Source organism: Pelmatolapia mariae, linkage group LG8, assembly GCF_036321145.2.
Source record: "Pelmatolapia mariae isolate MD_Pm_ZW linkage group LG8, Pm_UMD_F_2, whole genome shotgun sequence".
Taxonomy (NCBI): Eukaryota; Metazoa; Chordata; class Actinopteri; order Cichliformes; family Cichlidae; genus Pelmatolapia; species Pelmatolapia mariae.
In genome coordinates, this window is record NC_086234.1 from 16,754,250 (window position 1) to 16,774,168 (window position 19,919).

Consider the following 19,919-nt stretch of genomic DNA (forward strand, 5'->3'; position numbering starts at 1 on the left):
ATGCAGCCACACACACCCACACACACCCTCATACAATTTCCAAGCATCCTGGCAGTCTGGGCACAAAGGGTCGCGACTCACTGAGAGGCACAAGCTGTTGCGGTTAATCAGAGACAGCGCTTACACTGAGAAGACTAAGGCAGAGGAGGAAGGCAGGGTGTTTTTGCACTGCACAGGTCAGCTGCAGGTCCTCAGCTCCAGAGAGCTTATGTATGATGCGTTTGGCTGACAAACAGAATTCATCTGAGGAAGGTAACATCTCTTTAAAACTTTATTATTTAGAAGATGTCAATAACCTGTAAAGTTTTTAAGAAATTATAACAGTATATATAAATGACATGTTTATACTATTGCAAGAGTTTATTGGACTAATTATTGGACTAATTATTGTGTGAATAGACCTTTTTTTCAGCAGTAGTGTTTTCATAGCAAAACCCACCAAGCTCTACATCGTGTGTCAGTGATTTCCTGACATTTCATAAAAGTACATCTGTATTTCCTCTTGCAGAAATGAGCTTGGGGGCAGCGTGTATTTTCTTACGGGGAGGGAAAAACATTGTAAGTATAAGCTGCAGGAATTTAATTATTGTTTTGATGGATTTTGTGCTGGAAAATGTAAACCGCTATTGTGATTGTGTGATTGTGATAACTGCTGCATTCATAAGTAGTTAGAGAGCACAGTGTTTCTTCTTAATGTTCATATTATACTGAAGTTAAGCAATTATTATTTCTTTGTGCAGACAAGACAGCTGGCTGATGATGAGATTGATGGTAATATTTTTTTGTTTTCTCATTTTTATGACTACGTTATTGTTTTTTTACCTACATTTGTACACTTTGCACATTTTACTTTTTGATTTGATTTTTTTACTTTAAACCTCTCCAGAGCTGCGTGATGCATTCAATGAGTTTGATAAAGACAAGGACGGGCTGATCAGCTGTAAGGACCTGGGCAACCTGATGAGGACAATGGGTTATATGCCCACTGAGATGGAGCTGATCGAGCTGAGCCAAAATATCAACATGAACCGTGAGTCCTTAAAAAAAGTGTTTGTTTAAAAGTTGAATTCGTTGAGGAATCCCATAGTTAGCGGCTGTTTTCATTGCTTTGATCTAGATTTGATGAGAGACAGAAAAGCCCACAGACATGTCAAACCTTTTTTCCCCTCTAGTCGGTGGCAGAGTCGACTTTGACGACTTTGTGGAGTTGATGGCCCCGAAACTTCTGGCAGAGACGTCTGGAATGATCGGTATGAAGGAGCTGAAAGACGCTTTCAAAGAGGTGAGAGTAAAGAGCTTTTTCTGAAACTTTCCAGCCACCTGCGTTCTAGACTGCCAGATGGCGATCATTATCATCACAGCTGTGATTAAAAGCTGCTCTCTGCTGTTTGCTGCCTCTTGTTAGTTTGACATGGATGGAGATGGCGAGATCACAACGGAGGAGCTGCGATCAGCCATGATAAAGCTGATGGGAGAGCACATGAGCCGGAGAGAAATCGATGCCATAGTGAAAGAGGCCGATGACAACGGGGATGGCACAGTAGATTTTGAAGGTACAGACTGTCTTTCTCTTACATCAGTAAAGAGTAACAGTGCAGTGAAGTGAAGCAACTGATCCACGTCTTCTTCTCCTTTGCAGAATTTGTCAGAATGATGTCCCATCAATGACGGTCGAGGACAAGGCCAGTCAGGAACATTCATTTGCACCTCTGCAAACACGCACTAACACTGATGCTGTTCTTTTCTGGGCTTGCAAATGTTAAAATTAGATGCTCAAAACAAGCAATATCAGACTGATCTCAGAGTGGATTTTATAGCTATGCAAAGAATAACAATTTGTAATGATTTTTCAAGCATAAGAGTGCTAAAAAAAACCAAAACTCTGTTGTTATGTTTCATCATATATATCAGGGATGTCAAACTCATTTAGTTCACTTTGATCCTAGTGGGCAGTGGAAAGAAGTCTAAGTATATATTTAATCACTGAAATATCTTAACCCTTTATTGACCGGCCCTCAAATTTACCTGTAAAATGGGCCCGCCGGTGGGCCCATGGTCAATAAAGGGTTAATATAAGAAAAAGAAGTCCAAGTATGTCTCAGTTTTTCCACATGATAAAGAAATAATGCTGTGGTAAATGAAAGAAACCTTTCAGCATCTCTTTTGGCTTAGATTGTGAGAAATAACTGTGTAAGATTACAGAAAAAATCAGAAAGTTCCTGTTACTTCACACATAGTGTCCTTTTTTGTGGACTTATTGTAAAAAACTGAAACTTCTATTTCTTCTGTAACCTTTCTGTGTTTAATTGTTTACCTATTACTTAATTACTTTGGTGTAGAATGAATGGGCACGAGGAAAGTCTTCATCAGCAGGAAAAAACTCCAAAACTTGTTACAATACATTAAAAGTCCAAAAATGTATGCATATCTTCCAAAGGCATCTCATGGACCAGATTGTAGTCTTTGCCAGGCCCACTCTGGCCCCTGGGCCTCATGTTTGACAACCCTGATATATACTGTATACAGTGGAAGTTTGTTGAAATGGAATTGTTTTTATATTTGTATTGTTATTAAATTATTCTTACCATTTAAACAATGTTACAACAAAGCAGGATGTAAAGTTAAGTCACTACTGTACTGTACATTATTAACCTGAGCTGGTTGTATTAGGTAATCTGTAACTAACTTTCAACAAGTGAAGCAGTAACATGGATCTGCTTTTCTTTGGCAAAGCACAAAATAAAACATCTGATCTGAACATCTGAAAAGGATTCAGGAGTATCTGTGGAACAAGAAAGTTCTACGTGTCTGCCTGAAAGGAACCCACAGACACTTGACTCATTTAAGCGTAGACCATATTGTCCTTGTGACTTTTTGCATTCCAGTAATGTGCAGTCATTTCACGCCAGAAAGAAGTGATTTAAACATGAAAAAGTTTAGGGACTCTGCTCTACTAGGATTGAATAAAAACTTTGGAAGGACACTAAGAAACTGTGTCACTGAAAAGAGGCAGAAATGTGGGATTTTGTGACTGATGCATAACAGATTTAAAGGTATTAAGAGCAAAAAAACCTCCCCCAAAACAAAAAAAGAGGTTCGTGTCCCAGAATGTGTCCTTTTAGAGAGACAGTCTAAGCCATTATTTGAGGTTAATACTCTCTGTAAGTTGGGAACTTCATGGAAATATGGACATAAAACACAGAGAGGAGCTTAAAAGTATTAAAGAGGCACGTGAACACTTTTTTTTTTTTTTTTTTTTTAACCTGTGGACTGATTCATTCTTGCAGTTGGTGATCAGTAATTGTGTCATACCGATCCACAGCGTGCGCGGCTCGGATTAAATATTGGGACTGAATTCAGGGATGTGCTACGGGACACACTGTACTGTCACATTTGGGGAACACCAGCCAGGCAGATGTTGCTGCACGACAAACTGGGCACAGCATCAAACAGACAGACAGATGGGGCATGAGGACTTATGCTGCCAATGAACAAAAGTGAACCTAATTACTAAACACACATCTGTGAATGATGCTCCACAGAGAGAGTGTTCGCTCTGCTGGTATGCTTAATGGATAAGCAACAAAATATCTGGTCTTTTATTACTATTAGTATTATTATTATTACTTTTATTTTGAAATGATTGTTCTTTTATGTGGATTGGGACTCAGAGAGACACTGAAACAAAAAAAAAGTGACAAGATTTCACTGCTATTAATGGCACACTAATGTAAGTGAGGGTGTTTAAAGAGGAGGGTTGGGTGCACATTTAACCTTACGGATGTAGTGCCAAGCGAGGGCTGATGAGTCCAGAGGAAGAATCTGATGATGTAATGCTCACTGGCTGGCCTTTGCCCTGATCCTTCCTGATCCCTCTAACATCCAGCATCAACCTTTATTGCATTAATCCTCAGTAATCTCTCTCTTGGTTGCTCTCAGACTCAATTCTGATGTAGCCTCTATACCCAATGACTTCTTCTCAGCCAGACACATTAAAAAAAACAAAAAACAACAACCCTTACCATTTTAACTTATTGCACTGATAGCCCCTTCCCCAGGCAGATTTCATTTGGTTAGCTTTAATCTTTCTGAGAAGAGTCAGATGCACTGCGGGCTATCTGCTGCTGGAGCACCTGCCCTGTGAGAGTAAATACAGCTTATCAAAGTCATCCAGTTGTTGCTTGCTCACGTTAATCTGTGAATTTGTTTTGTAACATTGTGTACAGACAATATTGCATAACACCAGCGCTATAAACACCGGGAAGCTCGTTGTTAAAAAACACTAAAGCGAACCGTAACGACTTGAGAAATATTGTTTTTCTTAACTGATCCCAAAGATTTGGGATTTGAATAATGAAATAACAATGAAATGTTGTTATTTCATTATTTCACTGCTACAAATACTTCTACAAATCTGTCGCTATTTGCACTACCTTAATGGAAAAAGAAAGAACTGAGTGGGGCAGGAGAAGTGAGTGATGAGGGAATTCTGTGTGTCTCAGTCTTACTGACGTGCGACCTGTAATAAAGAGATCAGTAAGCTGCTTCACCTTCAGCTAAATAACTTCCTTTTGGCCTCTGTTTGAAAAATGTGCACAAGTTGTGTTCCTTTAAATGAATACTGTAGCTAAACAGTGAGCTACTTGTGAATCTTTCAATGCATCTGTTGTTTTCTTACTCTTTGGTGGCCAGCGTCATATTTTTTATGCTGTAGCGTACTGGGACACCACAGCTGATTGACTCAATACGGTCTTAAGGAAATCACCTTCTGTCCTCTCAGTGCTGAGGAAACTTGTCAGCATAATGGACACGGCCTCTAATCTTGCATCAGAGTCACGCCAGAGCGCCTTCAGGTGTAGACCAATAAGACCTGGGGGTGAACTAAAGATGACACAGGAGGTCTTTTCTATCAGCGTCCAACAATCTCTGCAGCACTGAAACCAATTATAGAAGAGATGTACACAAATGCCAAACAGAGGACAATAAAAAGGGGAGTAAAACACCAGTCACTCTTTCCCACAAAAATCCAAAACCAAACCAAATATATAACCAAATTTTCCCAAGCTGGAGTTCAACAAAGTCTTGATAATACTGTTTATTTTATTCATCGATGCAGATTCCTGAATATGAAAACCACCTTTCTCCAAATTTTATGAAGGATATGTGAAACTTTAAAAAGTCAAAAAAAATTGAACATTTACAAAGCTCTGTTTCTATTTTTTATTATTTATTTATTTCATTTGGGCTGAATTAATATCACTTGTAATTATGTTAATATCATTTATTCATTGTTATTCTCTATTTTCCTCTTTGTATTGTTTCACATGCGCTCAGTCCTTCCTATATGTAAGTTTTAGTTTCTTTGTCGATGGCGTAATGGCCAGTTTTTGGGTGATAAATAAAAAAGAAGAAGAAAGTATATACGTTAAATAAAACTTACTTTATAATACTTACTATAACTAATTTATACTACTTAGTTTATAAGTTATATGTATATGTGCTCATGGTCAAGACCAAAGACATAACTTGACCCCATAAATAAATAAATAAATTCATTCATTAAGTCAAAAAGAAAAAAATAACCTGTTGCGGACGGAAGCCGAAAAGGGACATCTTGCGAGTTCTGCAGTAAGTGAAGCCTCTGCCACTACACCAGAATATATTTAGCTAAAAACTGAAAACCATAGTGTTTTTAATATTTTTATCCGTCAGAAACAAGCGACAGTAAGTTGAGTCGTGCACATATCTACATGCTGGTGTGTTGACGTTAAAGGACGGTTTACTGTGGCAGCTAATGGCAGCTAACTAGCTCTGCTGTTAGCTGCACGCTTGGCAGCTGTCACAACTCAAAGCTGCTGGTTTTAAGTCTATGAATAAGGTTCATAATAATCATAAAGTGCATGTATGTGGCTTTTACTAAATGATTTGCTCCGGACTAAAACATTGTACGCTTAAGCCGTCTGTTTGCATTTGTTGCTAACTGTTCTTATTAGTGTTTAACTTTGGATGGAGTCTTTAAGCGAGGCAGAAACAACATGTGTATCCATGTGGAAATGGAAATGGACAGGTGGAAATGCGTATAAAACCATACAAAACCGATCACTGGATTAAGTTAATAACTTAATCCAATTATTTAAGTTAATTTTTCCTTTTAAAAATGTCAGACATTCAGTGCATTTGAGATCTGAAGGTGTCAGTGTGAGCAGCACAGGCTGGGACTGAGAATAGACTCAGCATAGACAGGACATCTAATAATTTGAAGAGGAAATCAGTAGAATCCTCATGGCCTACCTGTGGAGGTATAGAGATTACAAAGAGGGACACAGAGGGATAAAGATGAACACTGTGTGATAGTGAAGCTGCCAGGAGCAGAGGTACATATGTGAAGGTAGATATATTAGACAAAAAATATAGAAGATGCAGCTGCCAGGCAGTAGGAGAAGAGGAAGACCACAGAGAAGATTCATGGATGTAGTGAAGGAGGTCATGCAGATGAGGATTTTAGAGATGGGGTGAGATGGAGGCAGATGATCCACTGTGGTGAATGCCTAAAGTGGACATTGGAACGAAGAAGAAGATGATAGCTCAGCAGTTGTTAGTTTCAGTCTTGTACAAAAACCTGCAGTCACATATGAATCTGTGAATGTCTAACATTTATGATTATTTAGTTATTTCTTTTTGTCCACACAGATCTCCCCTGATGTTGACTGGATGTAGAAATCTCTCTTGGACATTTTTCTCGCTCACCAGTAGAAGACTTTGGACTAGACAGAGTTTTAAGTCCCGAGCTGCTCTGTGCTCTTCGGCCTTTTCATCCGTCCTTCATTCTCTTCCTTCATCTACCCACAGTCATCACATCCTGCCTAGCAGACAAAGCTCAGCTCGCCTTCCTCCGTCTTTTAATTTCTCCTCAGCTCATTCGTCCGGTCTGATGGAGTTAAAGGAAGTTCTGCAGGTTTTGGAGCAGCTTGCTCCGCTGTCGCTTGCCGAGTCTTGGGATAATGTCGGCTTGCTGGTGGAGCCGAGCAAACCTCGGCCCATTAAGACCATTCTGCTAACCAATGACCTCACAGATGCCGTCATGGAGGAAGCAGTGGCTGTGAGCTGCGATCTCATTATTTCGTATCACCCGCCGTTGTTTCGGCCAATCAAGCGTCTGGTTCAGAAAGACTGGAAGCAGCGGCTGGCTGTGCGGGCCGTGGAGGCTGGCATAGCGGTCTTTTCCCCTCACACTTCATGGGATTGCGTGAAAGGAGGCGTGAACGACTGGCTGGTTGGAGGACTTGGTGAGAAGTCTCTCTGAATGTAAAATGTGATGCTCGCACTTAAAGTGATTAGATATGAACATGATGCTTATTCACTGACCTTCATTTCATCCCCACTGCTTTTTTTTTTTTGGTCGCATCAGGCAGCGGTCAAGTGTCGGTGTTGAGTCAGCTTTTCGGCGCCGCCTCCCACAGTCACAAACTGGAATTCACGGTCAGAAGCGAAGAGGAACTAAACATGATCATGGAGGAGCTGAAGGCTTGCGACAATGGAACGACCCTACAGCATTCAGGCAGCAGGTTGTGTTCAGACATCACCGATTAGCAATAAATTCAAGGACCATTTTGGTAGTTTTGTCATATATGTGTTACTTTTGATTTATTTCTTCCAAACACACATTATTGTAATTTGCGTTTAGCTTAAATCAAAGCTGGAAATCACCCGCAGACACTTGAAGTCATCACAGGTAATCCAAAGCTGCTTTTGGACTATAACTATTACCAAAGATTTGCTTCAGTTTGCATTTGGACCACTTACAGAAACTTCAAATGAATATATTATACATCTTGATGCATTCTCGATCATCCAGGAAAGTAAATCTCCAAAAGTTGAATCTGTTCATCTGGACGTAGCGTTTTGTGGGAGAAACGTTTCGTCACTCATCCAAGTGACTTCTTCAGTCTCAGCTGACTGCAGGTTCCCCCAATCTTATAAACAAACTTTTGTCAAAGCTGGAAAGACACCTAAAGAAAGCTCTAGCCGATCCAGTAGAGAAGGACAACCGCTGCCCAAGCGAAAACCTGTAGTGATCCCATATGTGTCAGGAGTATCGGAACAGTTGAGACGCATTTTTTCTAAACACCGGGTCTCTGTGGCTTTTAAACCCCAAAACACGCTGTGCCAAAAACTGGTCCACCCCAAGGATCGGGTCCCCCGACACAAACAGAGTAACATAGTGTACGCTGTTAAGTGCCAGGAGGATTGCCAGGATTTATACATCGGGGAAACCAAACAACCTCTGGCGAAGCGGATGGCACTAACAGAAGAGCTACCTCGTCAGGCCAGGACTCTGCAGTCTATTTACACCTACAGGCCAGTGGACACTCTTTCAATGATGAGGATGTACACATCCTGGACAGGGAAGAACGCTGGTTTGAGTGCGGAGTCAAGGAGGCCATTTAGGTGAAAAGGGAAAGACCATCTCTGAATCGAGGAGGGGGCCTAAGGGTACATCTTTCGCCATCTTACAATGCTGTGATTGCAGCCATTCCCCAACTCTCTGTGAATGGTACTTATGGCCATTGATCAGTGGTCTTTGATCAGTGGTTGTTGATCAATGGTCATGAGAATTTGCATATTAATGATGAAGGAACTGACCTCCCAGCCCATTGTTCCTTCAGTGGGCTGGTTTCAGTCATTATGCAGATGTACTGTTTATAAGATTGGGGAAACCTGCAGTCAGCTGAGACTGAAGAAGTCACTTGGATGAGTGACGAAACGTTTCTCCCACAAAACGCTACGTCCAGATGAACAGATTCAACTTTTGGAGATCTATATTATACATTTTATTTCTTAGGGGTTGAAAGTAAGGCTGTGTTTAGCCCCTTTTCCCAACTAAAACCAAAAGGTCATTATTATGGTAAATATCAGGTAGTATGGCACTATGAATATGGATGCTTGAAGGCCTTAAAATAATTGGATATCCTATCACTGAAAGCATATTTCTAAGGCTGTAGAAACTGTAGAGGACTGATACTTTATTTACAGTTTCTCATGCATAAAGCACATAATATCCTTTTAAAACTAAGTCGGGTGAATAATTTTACACATACTAAAGTTTGAATATGGGAAAAAAGAAAAATGAAAAACATTTTGATCCAACTTTAGTGTGATTTTTTTTCTCTATATAAGACACCATATTCAAAATCTAAATCTTTTTTTCTTGTTTTAGAAACAGCAAGATTCTGTTAATAATGTATCCAAACTTAACGATGGATTTCTCTTCTTCCTCCTTGCATATATTTGCAGATTTTTCTTTGTGTTTTTTTTCCTCTTCTTTTTAAGCCTTGCTTTAACAGCTGTTGTTTACGTGGCTAATGCTTTACTGATGTTAATGTCACCTTTGTTTAGTGGTCGTTCGATTTATGTGTTTGACACTCACACCCGGACCAATCACAGTACTACACTTACATCACTCAAAGTGCCTTTTAAGTTGGGAAAGAAGCTTTTCTGTTGTAAATCATGGATTAAACATGGAAAAAAGGGTCTGAAAGAACCTTAGCACAGTCAGAAACCAACGTTTTCAAAATTCATGGCTCAGCTATCGAGACATGACATTTATGTAATGGATGTAAATCGTACACTCTGATGTTATTAAGTCTTTTGTTTCTTTGTACTGGTAAATAACAGTTCATGTCTCTTCATATTAGACCAGACAGCAGTGGTATCCATGTCAGCGTAACCTGTTGTGACTCAGCACTGACCCCGAGTGTCCAGGCTCTGTTAGGACACGGCACTCCCAGCCAGTCTCTCAGCATCGTAAAGTTAGAAAAGGTATGGGCTGTTACAGGAATCTGAAGAAACATGCAGTTATTTTAGAGATATAAGAAGTAACAAAAACGGAGTTCCTTAAAAGGGAAAAAGTTCCTGACTATTGTTATGATTAACTTGTTCTGTTCGTATTAGTAACATTTCATCTTTTCTTTAGCCCCCTCTCCTGGGCCACGGCCAAGGCCGACGCAGCGTTTTGGGCCAGCCAGTGACTGTCGGAGCAGCCGTCCAAAAACTGAAGTCTCACCTGGGTTTGAGTCACCTCCGTTTGGCTCTGGGGTGGGGGCAGACGCTGGGTGAGAGACGAGTGGGCACACACAAATCTGTCACTAAATTAGAATAGTTCAATTGTTACATGCTCAAATTTAATTTCTACCACTGGTGCAGTAAGGGTAGAAATGTCGATGGAGGTTCAAGAATTTCCATCCATTAGCTCTGCACTCTTTTTTTCTTATATTAAGTGGGATTAAATGTGTAGTTCAATATCATTACACTGACAGAAAGGGTAGTTTTGCTCTTTCAGCCCACTTAAGAACAAAGTGGGCTGCATGTGGCCCATGATGTCAAATTAGTTGGAGATCCCTGCAGTAGAAAGTCATGGAGGACATGAGTTCATAAACACAGGTACGGAGGCAGAGTTCACTCTGGTCAGTTTGGGAGTCTTTCACAATCGTTTACGCTCACATGCACAGAAAATTTACATTCACTGATAATCTCAATGAACAGAACAACAACCTGGAGCACCCAGAGGAACAGAGAGAGCATGCAAACTCCACACAGAAAGAAGAAAAGTCATCTCCCTATTCTGTTTTTTTTTTTTTCCCCCCAGAGTCCTCTGTGTGCACTGTGGCTGTATGTGCTGGGTCAGGGGCCTCAGTACTGAATGGAGTCAAGGCAGACCTCTATGTCACAGGTAACAAAAATTTAATTTTATTAGTTTAAACATCACTAAAACGTCTTCATATCGCAACGTCTGCAGACGTAATTATGCTCCTTTTTCAGGGGAGATGTCCCACCATGAAGTGCTGGATGCTGTGGCAAAAGGAACCAGCGTGATCCTCAGTGACCACAGCAACAGCGAGCGGGGTTACCTGGCTGTGTTCAGGGAGAGACTAGCCGTGCGCCTGCCCGATAGCATAACAGTGGTCCTGTCGAAGTCTGACAGAGACCCTCTGGAGGTCGTCTGACTGACTCTTGATTGGAAGTTGTAGTAAAAAGTCATCTTTTTCTGAAAGATGGCTTTTTACTACAGATATGTGTGACATTTTGTGTGTGAGCCAGCTATGAAGATTCAAAGATGCAATACAAGGATTTTTTTTTAATGTATCTCATAACTTGTGAAAGATAAATGAAAGTGACAGGTTCTTCTCAACAAGATGACCTTTTAACCTCTGAACAAACATGGCTGGAAATCAAACGATTTAGCACATACATGTCAAAGAGCAGGCCTTTGGTATTGCTTCAGTGCACGTACTCCTGCCCCACTGCTGAGGCTTAAAAACAAAAACAAAACTAGTAACAGTCCTCATTATTGACTTTTACAGAGTCTTACGCCTGCACCGCCTATGACACACCTGTTCTTTCATAAAAACATTAGGAGACATCACACACTTCGCTGCCCCCCCATCAGGGTAGTGGCTTTTCTCTCAGTGTGGTGTTCACACCTCCGCTTCCTTTCAGTCCTCAGCAGCTTTTATCCCTAACAACACACAAATGGAGAAGGAAAACAGCTAGAACAACGCGTATACTTCGCTCCTGTAAACCGACTCCAGCTGTCACTTTTATAGTGCAAGCAGGTAGGTCTGAGGCCTGTCAGTTTGAGAGTTTCCTTCTCCCACTGAGCCCTACGAGGTGGATAAATATACTGCATAGTGAGGCAAAACTGCAGAGTGTAATGTGCTTTAAAATCTGTATTTGATTTATATTTGAAAGTCTGTTGAGGAAACTGTTGGTTAATAAGTCTAATGAAACTCAACAGCAGCCTGTTGAACTAAAGTTTCTTGTGACGACTTTCTGTGATCTTTACCAAGTCAAGGAGTTCAAACTTAATCAGGAAAAGCAGAGCGAGGACTGTTGCATGCAAGAAAAAATGCTGATATGAAATGATACTGTATTTTTACTTAAATGCAAATTTAGAGTAAAATATTTCACTTTTATACTTTGCTTCTGCACACTGTCACAGTGGAGTGAACCAAGTGCAGACATCTTTAGATGATGGGCTTAAAATGCGCGTTAAATGTTTGGAAATTACGATAAAAAAACACTCCTTCATTTTTCAGAGACATGGACAAAATGATATAATGTTAAATTTAAGGATTATTATTCATGCTTGGATAAAAATCTTTTGCAGTTACCAACAAATGCTATGTTTCCTCACTTGAGACGTTTTGCTAGGCCTTTTCAGCCTTCAGTAGCTGCTTGTTTGTGGGACTGAAAAGCATGACGGGTTGAGTTGAGATCAGGTGATTGACTTGAGTGCTGAGGAATATCCCATTTCTTTGTCTCAAAGATCTCTTGGTTTGCTTTAGCAGTTTGCTTTGGGTCTTTGAAGTGCTGTTCATCAGTTCTGCAGCATGTGGCTGAATCTGAGCAGACTGTAGCCCTGTACACTTCTTAATTTATCCTGCTATTCCAAACAGCAGTCATATCATCAAGAAACACCCTGACCTGGTTCTACTGGCAGCCATATCATACCAATACCATAATAATAATAATGCCATAATACTGCCTCCAGCATGTTTGACAGCTAATGTGGTATGCTTCAGATCATCAGCTGTTAAATGTTCCCATTATTCTGGTACAAGTTCCTAGTGTTTTCATCGGTTCAAAAAGGGTTTTTTTTTGTTTTGTTTTGCCCAACTGTGCAGACTCTTTTAGGTGCTTTCTGGCAAAGTCCAGTCCGGCCTTGTTGTTCTTGAGTGTAACAAGTGGTTTGCACCTTGTTGCAAACCCTTTATTTTTCCATTTATGAAGGTTTCTCTTCTCCAGAGTGTCCTTGACTTGGTTTTCATTTACTTGTTGTCAAGTTGCTCATTTTCTGCATTTTTCCACTCCTCATTTTTTGCTATTGCTCTGATAAATAATTTTGTTTTTCCAATCTAATGACAGGCTTCACTGACATCTCTTTGGGGCTCAGCTTTAAAATTACAGTGAAAAGCTAAAAAAAATTCAAACATTTTGAATCAACATCAGCTATAATTATTTTTTGTGTTTAAATTTCAAGGAAAAGGGCCTCACCTGGTCATGATACTGCTTATCAATCAATTGTCCAATTTTGACCATTTGAAAATGAAAGGCTGTCTATAAAAATGATTGTAACTCCTAAACAGTTCATGCAAAACTTGTAAAAATCCTTGAATTAAAGCTGAAAGTCACATTTTAATCATTTGAACTCGTCTGCAGTGGTGTTCAGAGGCAAGACTACAAAAATTATTAAACAAATTATGGTTACTCCATTTCTTACTCATTAAATCCTGTGCAGACCATTCCTATTAATGATTATTTAATCCAAAAACATTTACTTTTGCTTGCAAATGAGTGTAATGACCCTGTGGTACAGCTACATTTACATGCCTGCTTAAGAAATGTCAGTCACAAAAAATCAAGACGCTGTGAATCAGTTTGAACGGGTCCATTGTTTTGGCACATAATCCCTAAATTCAAACTTGCATATAAACTTCTAGACAGTCACACTTGTCTAGTGGCCAAACTGCAGCCACTGGCCAAACTGTCGTCCTCCTCCACCTAAAGTCAGGGTCTGACTCCCTGCTGAGACAGCCTAACAGGCAGCCTGCTGGGAGGAAGAAACATGTCATCAAGTCATCAGAAAGCCCCAGGGGACCAAGCAATAAACTCCTTTAATGTATAAGAAGTTTTGCATTTCCAAGAACTATTCATTAGAGAAAATTAAGAAAGTTAAAAAAAATAGATAGATGATAACTATGTATAAATGATTCTGCATTTACATCAATAAATGTAAAAAACAATTTCAAGCAAAAATCAATAAAAGTAAATAGTTAATAATTATAATAAAATAAAAATGTACTTATTTTCTCCTGCATGCATTACTGTGCAAATGCCTTGAACCACCAGACTTCCATGTAGTTTTTAAATTGGTGTTGAGGCTCTCTGAAAGTCTTTCGAAGCTTTTCTTTGCACTTTGGCTGCTTTTTGGGTCATTTTTTGTCCAGTCCCTGTACCTGACCTTATTCAGAGGAATGCCTCTTTACACTGATTAATGAATCGTTTAAGCATAAAAAAGGCATCTAAAGAGCTATTAGCCACGACCTTGGCATATCTTAGCAAGGTGTGCAGTGTTTCCTTAAAATACTTAAGGAAACTGGACAGGTGGAGGACAAAAGAAGATGGGACATGTCTAAAAAAACATATCTACAGCAGACAAACAGTATCTGAAAGTCATGTACTTAAGGAATAGGGAATAAAATATCCAAAAAAGACTTGACACAGGACCTGAGAGATGCATCATTCAGGTTATTGTTAATGAAGCCTTAACAGAAATTGTCTCAGTGAAAGATCTGCTATCAAGAAGCTTTTCTTAAGGAAGGGAAGCACTTATGGAGTGATGAACCCAAATTTGAAAGTTTTGGTTCAAATCTTGATGAATATGTACAGAAGAGGTCAGGAGAGAGGAACAACACTGAGTGTCTACAGTCATCTGTAAAACAGGTGGAGGATCTGTCATGATTTGGGGCTGCATTTCCATCAGTGGTGTTGGAGATCTTTTTAAAATTAATGGCACTGCAGAAAAGTACAGTGAGATTATGAGCGACAGTGCAAAACCATCTGGACAGCATCTGATTGGCAGTATCTTTGTTTTTCAGCATGACAACAATCTCAAATACACTGACAATGCAGTAAAAACATGCTTGGACAGAAAAAAAACATATAAAGGAACACTCTCAGTTCAGTTCAGTATTATTTATATAGTGCCAAATCACAAAAACAGTTTCCTCAAAATGTGTAATATCGTAAGATAAAGATAATAATAATTAGCCATAGATTGGCCATAGATTACTGAAGCAGTGAGGGATCATCTTAACAGAGAACAGAACATAAAGCAGCCATCATCCAAAGAAGCGTTCTGAATTTCCTTCAAAAAGCCTTGAGAAGTATTCCTGAAGAGTACGTCAAGGAGTGACAAGAAGGCTTTCCAAGAAAATTCAGTCTGTGTTAAAGAATAAAGGTGGTCATACCAAATATCAGCTTTCAAACTGATTATAGAATTGTCAAAATTCTGTTTTTTTCTTATATACTAAATTTTCATGGATGTTTGTATGTTTTAATCAATTGCTGGATCTATTTCCCATTTTCCTAACAAAATATAAAGAAGGGGTAGACTGTTGTATTGGACTGTGCTTGATGCATTAATGCATGTTCTTGTTGATGGTTGTGATTTAGCATATTTTACCTTCCATGCATCTATAGTTAGATAGTTTACCGATTTGTGTGTAAAATAATGATCTTCAGTGCACTGAGTAAGTAAAAGAATAAAGGAAAGTAAATCACAATCGGTGTTTTCAGATATTGAGGTAAACCCTGATTTCCTCCAATGTGACGAGTGTTGTTTGTTTTCTTTGTTGGAACAGAAATGACAATTGAGGGTAAAGGGAGGAGAGACAGGGAGGCAAATAAAAATCTATGTGAAAATGGGCCCATTTGGCCATAGGTGTGAAGTCCCACACACCTATTTAAGATAGCACGTCAGCCCTGTGGGCTCTGAGAGAAAAAGGACAGCCGATGGTTAAGAGCACGAGTCAGAAGTCGAGTGAAAATTTTAAGAAAAGCTCTCTAGTTGCAGCTACTTTTGTTGTTATAGAAAGCAGAGAAAAATCTGTACGAGGAACAGGAGAGAGCAAAAGGAGCTGAAGAAATGTTAATTTGGATCTGGTGAAGAGGACGAATAAAGAGACAAAGACAGACAAGAAGGACTATGCTGAGCATGGAGATGTTCCCTGGTTTGACTCTGGGACCACAAAGGATTGGAGACTGCTTTTACAGAGGTGAGAGGGACTGAATGCATTCATGTTTCAGCAATAAACATAAACAGATGTCTTATTTTACACTTTTAATTGTTTGTTAAGGAATAAATGTTTTTGTAAATTAGAACCTTTTTAATTTCTCACTTTTTAGGTCCTTAGAAAATGACAAAACAAATATATTAATGCCCTACAGCAAAGACAAAGGCATGATGGGGCCTTTAATGCAGCAGCCAAACCAGAAATACTACATTAAAAAACTTTTGCACTGAAAGTTCCAGTTAAGTGCTGAAGACAGAATTTACTCTTTAAACCTTTTTTTTTTGTACACCTGAAAATAAATGAAAGTGGTTTTAGATCAGATGGAAAAGATTGAATGAACACTTAGTAATTCAGTAGTTTGTACAAGTAATTAAATATATTTAATTTACAAGTATACAATTAAAATATGACTCCATATTTGCTTCACTTTCACCAGTTGAATAAAGTTTTTTTTCTTGGATTTGTTCTTTCCCACAGAGCGGGAGGCACCTGTGCATATACCGCTGTTCCCTCCGGCATGCGAAGTGGCCGCCAAAGCTCTGCCTCCAAGGCTACTGGCTCCTCCTCCTCCTGCTCCCGTCTCCAATGAGGCTGCAACCACAACCCCGAAAGATGAGGTGAAGATGGAGCTGGAGAACTCGTCTTTATGGAAGCAATTCAGCTCGGTGGGGACAGAGATGATCATCACAAAGAAGGGCAGGTGAGAGATTACTGTAGAAGTGTACATGCTGTATGTACGACCACTGACCCTTGACCTTCGAGTCATCTGCAACTATACTTCCAGTTTATTTTTTTCATCTGTGTTACTCCCCTTACACCCTAGCCCTTATTTGTGGGGTGTAGCAATTTATCCCAGACAAACCCCAAAGTCATATCACGGCCCATCTTGGGGAAATAAATGCACTTTTCATGTTAAGTCGCGGCCTCCTAAATGGGTCGTAGCAGTCTACCATCTCTTCTAAATTTATACTCGTCTGTTTTTAATGTTTTCATCCCATCTTGCCTTCATCAGTTTTAGTTCTTTCCTAATCCCTTCTCATTTACTGTTTTCTGTGACATTTGGTGTCCTGAACCTATTTCATTTTGTTTTTTTAGACGGATGTTTCCTGGTTTGAAGTTGAAGCTGTCGGGCCTGAATCCATCTCTCCGTTACATCCTCCTCCTGGATATTGTTCCCGTTGACAACTCCCGATATCGTTTCCAAGGTGGTGGGTGGCAAGCTGTTGGAGCTGCAGAGGCGAGGCTACCAGACCGGGTGTTCATCCACCCAGATTCTCCTGCCACCGGTGCCCACTGGCAGAGCCGCACCATCTCATTTCACTACGCCAAGCTCACAAACAACACCCTGGACACACAGGGACATGTACGTACTGCACATGAACAGGTCTAGCGGAGATACAGCACATAACCTTCAGTGGTGCATGTTGAGTTAATCCTTTTTCTTCTATTCAAAGATCATCCTACACTCTCTGCATCGATACCAGCCCAGAATTCATGTGATAGAAGCCCGGGATGTACTGAGGTGGGGTGGAGGGCAGCACTCCTTTGTTTTCCCCGAGACCCAGTTTATCACCGTCACCGCCTACCAGAACAGCAAGGTACCGTTATTTTCTGCTCTGACTGTGAGTTTTGTGTTACCAAGCAACAGACTCACAGAGACACTCATTCATTTGATATATAAGAGATTCTTTGCAACATTAAGAACATGATTTCAAACAACAGATGTAATGTAATATTAAATGTGTTTTGTGTTTATTTTCAGATCACTGAGCTTAAGATCAACTCCAATCCCTTTGCTAAAGGCTTCCGTGAAGACGGCATGAACAGCAAAAAGTAATTCCCAACACAAGCAGCAAAAAACTCACAGTCTACATTCATCTATTGTTGTGCAGGATCTAAATGCCTTTTTTCTTTATAGACAAAGAGATGCGAGACAGAAACGCAAAATTGCCGTCTTGACAGAAACTTTAGATATAGGTAAGGGATTTATGCCACGTTAAGTAATTTCATTTAAAATTTAAAAATGAATGTAATGTATTTCTTATTTTGAAACATTTCCACTTGTCTGCCATCAGTGAACTGTGATCCATGCGACTCCACTGAGCTCCTGCAGCAGCCCCCAGTAACCGGTGCAGACCTGCAGGCCCTCGCTCTGGCCTCTCTGCCTGCATTGCCCGAAACCTCCTGTGGGTTCAGACCAGGGGACACCTCCTATCAGGACACTTTGGTCCCGGAGCAGTCACTGGACCTCGGCCAGGAGTTTATGGAATCCCAGATGTCTGACATCAGCATCACATTGGCCAGTGGCATACAAGAGCTGCCAGGAAGCGAGAAGGCAAATAGTATGATTGAAAGGTAGGAGGCAGAGGAATGTAGATTGATATGAGCATGATTCACATAGAAAGACTATACAAAGAATAATGTTTTATATTTTTAGTCTAATTTCTGCTTTACATTACCTAACCTAGCAATGTCAAAATTTCTGGTTCAGTCTTACTACTAGGAGAAATGTGGTTTACACACATCTCTAATGGATGATTATTATTATTTTCAGAAATTACAACACTAAATTTATTCAAGCTCTCATTTCCTTTCTCCTCCACAGATCAGACACAATTACTGAGTCAGCCTACACCTCCAGCTTCCCTGCTGCTCAAGTCAACTCCTCCTCTTTCCCCTCTGCTCCGCTCCCTCAGTCATCCTCCTCCTTCCCCTCCCATCCGGCCTCTGACCCCTCGGACAGATCCGATCCTCAGCCCTCCATCCCTCCTATCAACTATCCCTCCCTTCTGTCATCTTCCCCCGCACTCTCTTCCACCTCCAACACTCCCTCGCTGCAGCAGACCTCCTTCACCTTCCCCACTCCACCCCCTTCCAGCTCTACCTCCCCGCAACCACTCCTTTCGTCATCATCCTCCCCTTCCTCCTCCTCAAACAACTACCATACAGTCCCAGACACCATCAGCCCCCACACTTCTACTGATGCCTCTTTTCATGCCCCGTCATCCACCACATGTCCATCAGATCTCCAGGAGCAAGTAGCTGTTCATTCTCTGCTCACCCAGCCTGGCCAGCCGCTACAGGCCGGACCTCTTGCCACTGATTCACCCAGTGATCAAAGCTCTGCAGCGTTTATGTATCAAAATATTGCGCCAACAAATCCCTGCCCCACTCTGAGCACTGCTCAGCCTTTCCCCAGTCAAAACCAACCACCAGCTCCAGCTCTGTCTTGCTCCTTACCCATGCATGCTTCTTCCACATCTTTTGCTCCTCCATCTGTTCCCCCACAGATGCAAAGTCTGCCTTTTTCCCATGTGTCTCCCAGCTCGGCCCACCCTGCCCTCCACCTCCCAAATCTGACCCACCAAGCTCAAGCTCCCTCACTTGCTCCAGCTACTGCATTTCCTCCCTCTTCTTTCCCTTACCCACCATCCACCCTTCCTCATCCTCCTTTTCAACCCTCCTCTTGCTTGGGTGTTGCTTCTTCTTTCCAGCAGTCTGTCACCCCTGCTGCCACACTGCCGCCAGTAGCACACAATCCTTGTACATCATCTTCTACGCCCTCATATCCTGCTGTTGAAATTGGTGCAGTGCCTCCATTTAATCCTGCACCACCTTATCGTCCAGAGATGGTACGGCACCACCCATCTCTTCTCCCACAGCTGGATCCGTCACTTCCCCCTTCCGCCCCTAACCCAGCCCTCTACCCCGCCTTTAAATCCTACCCTCTCCGGCTATGTCAGGACCCTCACCCCTCCCTCTCAATCCCATTCAGGCACTTGTACAGGCAACAACATGGCCACTCACTCTCGCAGGGGTCCTACCTGGAAATGAGCACAAGACCAATGTTTTGAAATATGGTATTTTCATATGGATGAACTTTTAGGGGAATCAGTGATTTGTAGAATTAGCTTAAGCACAGTGTTGTGCACAGTGTTTGTGCGTCTGTGTCTTCTCAGCTGTTCAGCTGACAGACTGATGAAACTGGGTCTCGTTTGTATATACTTGTTGAAGATTTTCTTTTCTATATTCATTCCAGTGTGAAAAATAAAATATTGTTTTTTC

General features: G+C 40.8%; 3 protein-coding genes across 4 annotated transcripts; all 3 read left to right on the plus strand.

The window, feature by feature from the left end:
- cabp5a (calcium binding protein 5a) lies at positions 1–2,758 on the plus strand. The gene is made up of 7 exons (XM_063481300.1): positions 1–252; positions 509–558; positions 741–771; positions 887–1,030; positions 1,173–1,282; positions 1,406–1,553; positions 1,640–2,758. Exons 1-7 carry the CDS (start codon positions 213–215, stop codon positions 1,666–1,668), a joined length of 552 nt encoding a protein of 183 aa, XP_063337370.1. The 5' UTR covers positions 1–212; the 3' UTR covers positions 1,669–2,758.
- A 2,841-nt stretch (positions 2,759–5,599) lies between these two features.
- Positions 5,600–12,708, plus strand: nif3l1 (NIF3 NGG1 interacting factor 3-like 1 (S. cerevisiae)). Of its 2 annotated transcripts, none has more exons than XM_063481301.1 (7): positions 5,600–5,628; positions 6,691–7,286; positions 7,409–7,565; positions 9,696–9,819; positions 9,974–10,112; positions 10,646–10,729; positions 10,819–12,708. In XM_063481301.1, the coding sequence occupies exons 2-7, from the start codon at positions 6,701–6,703 to the stop codon at positions 11,001–11,003; spliced, it is 1,275 nt and encodes a 424-aa protein (XP_063337371.1). In that variant the 5' UTR covers positions 5,600–5,628; positions 6,691–6,700; the 3' UTR covers positions 11,004–12,708. The 2 variants fall into 2 exon arrangements, with proteins under 2 accessions (XP_063337371.1, XP_063337372.1); XM_063481302.1 differs by having other exon boundaries at positions 5,614–5,724.
- Positions 12,709–15,766: 3,058 nt separating this feature from the next.
- On the plus strand, positions 15,767–19,708 carry tbx6 (T-box transcription factor 6). Its single transcript, XM_063482235.1, has 8 exons — positions 15,767–15,836; positions 16,332–16,554; positions 16,950–17,217; positions 17,309–17,452; positions 17,617–17,687; positions 17,773–17,831; positions 17,930–18,209; positions 18,460–19,708. The coding sequence occupies exons 1-8, from the start codon at positions 15,767–15,769 to the stop codon at positions 19,706–19,708; spliced, it is 2,364 nt and encodes a 787-aa protein (XP_063338305.1).
- Positions 19,709–19,919: the final 211 nt, after the last annotated feature.

Bases quoted from the DNA above. Each gene is read 5' to 3' on its own strand.
- nif3l1 (XM_063481301.1), top strand. From the start codon at position 6,701: ATGTTGACTGGATGTAGAAATCTCTCTTGGACATTTTTCTCGCTCACC. The intron at 7,566-9,695 runs GTTGTGTTCAGA...TCTTCATATTAG, and splicing joins CTACAGCATTCAGGCAGCAG to ACCAGACAGCAGTGGTATCC. The intron at 10,730-10,818 runs GTAACAAAAATT...CTCCTTTTTCAG, and splicing joins GGCAGACCTCTATGTCACAG to GGGAGATGTCCCACCATGAA.
- cabp5a (XM_063481300.1), top strand. From the start codon at position 213: ATGATGCGTTTGGCTGACAAACAGAATTCATCTGAGGAAG. The intron at 559-740 runs GTAAGTATAAGC...TTCTTTGTGCAG, and splicing joins TACGGGGAGGGAAAAACATT to ACAAGACAGCTGGCTGATGA. The intron at 1,031-1,172 runs GTGAGTCCTTAA...TTTCCCCTCTAG, and splicing joins CCAAAATATCAACATGAACC to TCGGTGGCAGAGTCGACTTT.
- tbx6 (XM_063482235.1), top strand. From the start codon at position 15,767: ATGCTGAGCATGGAGATGTTCCCTGGTTTGACTCTGGGACCACAAAGG. The intron at 17,218-17,308 runs GTACGTACTGCA...TTCTATTCAAAG, and splicing joins CCCTGGACACACAGGGACAT to ATCATCCTACACTCTCTGCA. The intron at 17,453-17,616 runs GTACCGTTATTT...GTTTATTTTCAG, and splicing joins CCGCCTACCAGAACAGCAAG to ATCACTGAGCTTAAGATCAA.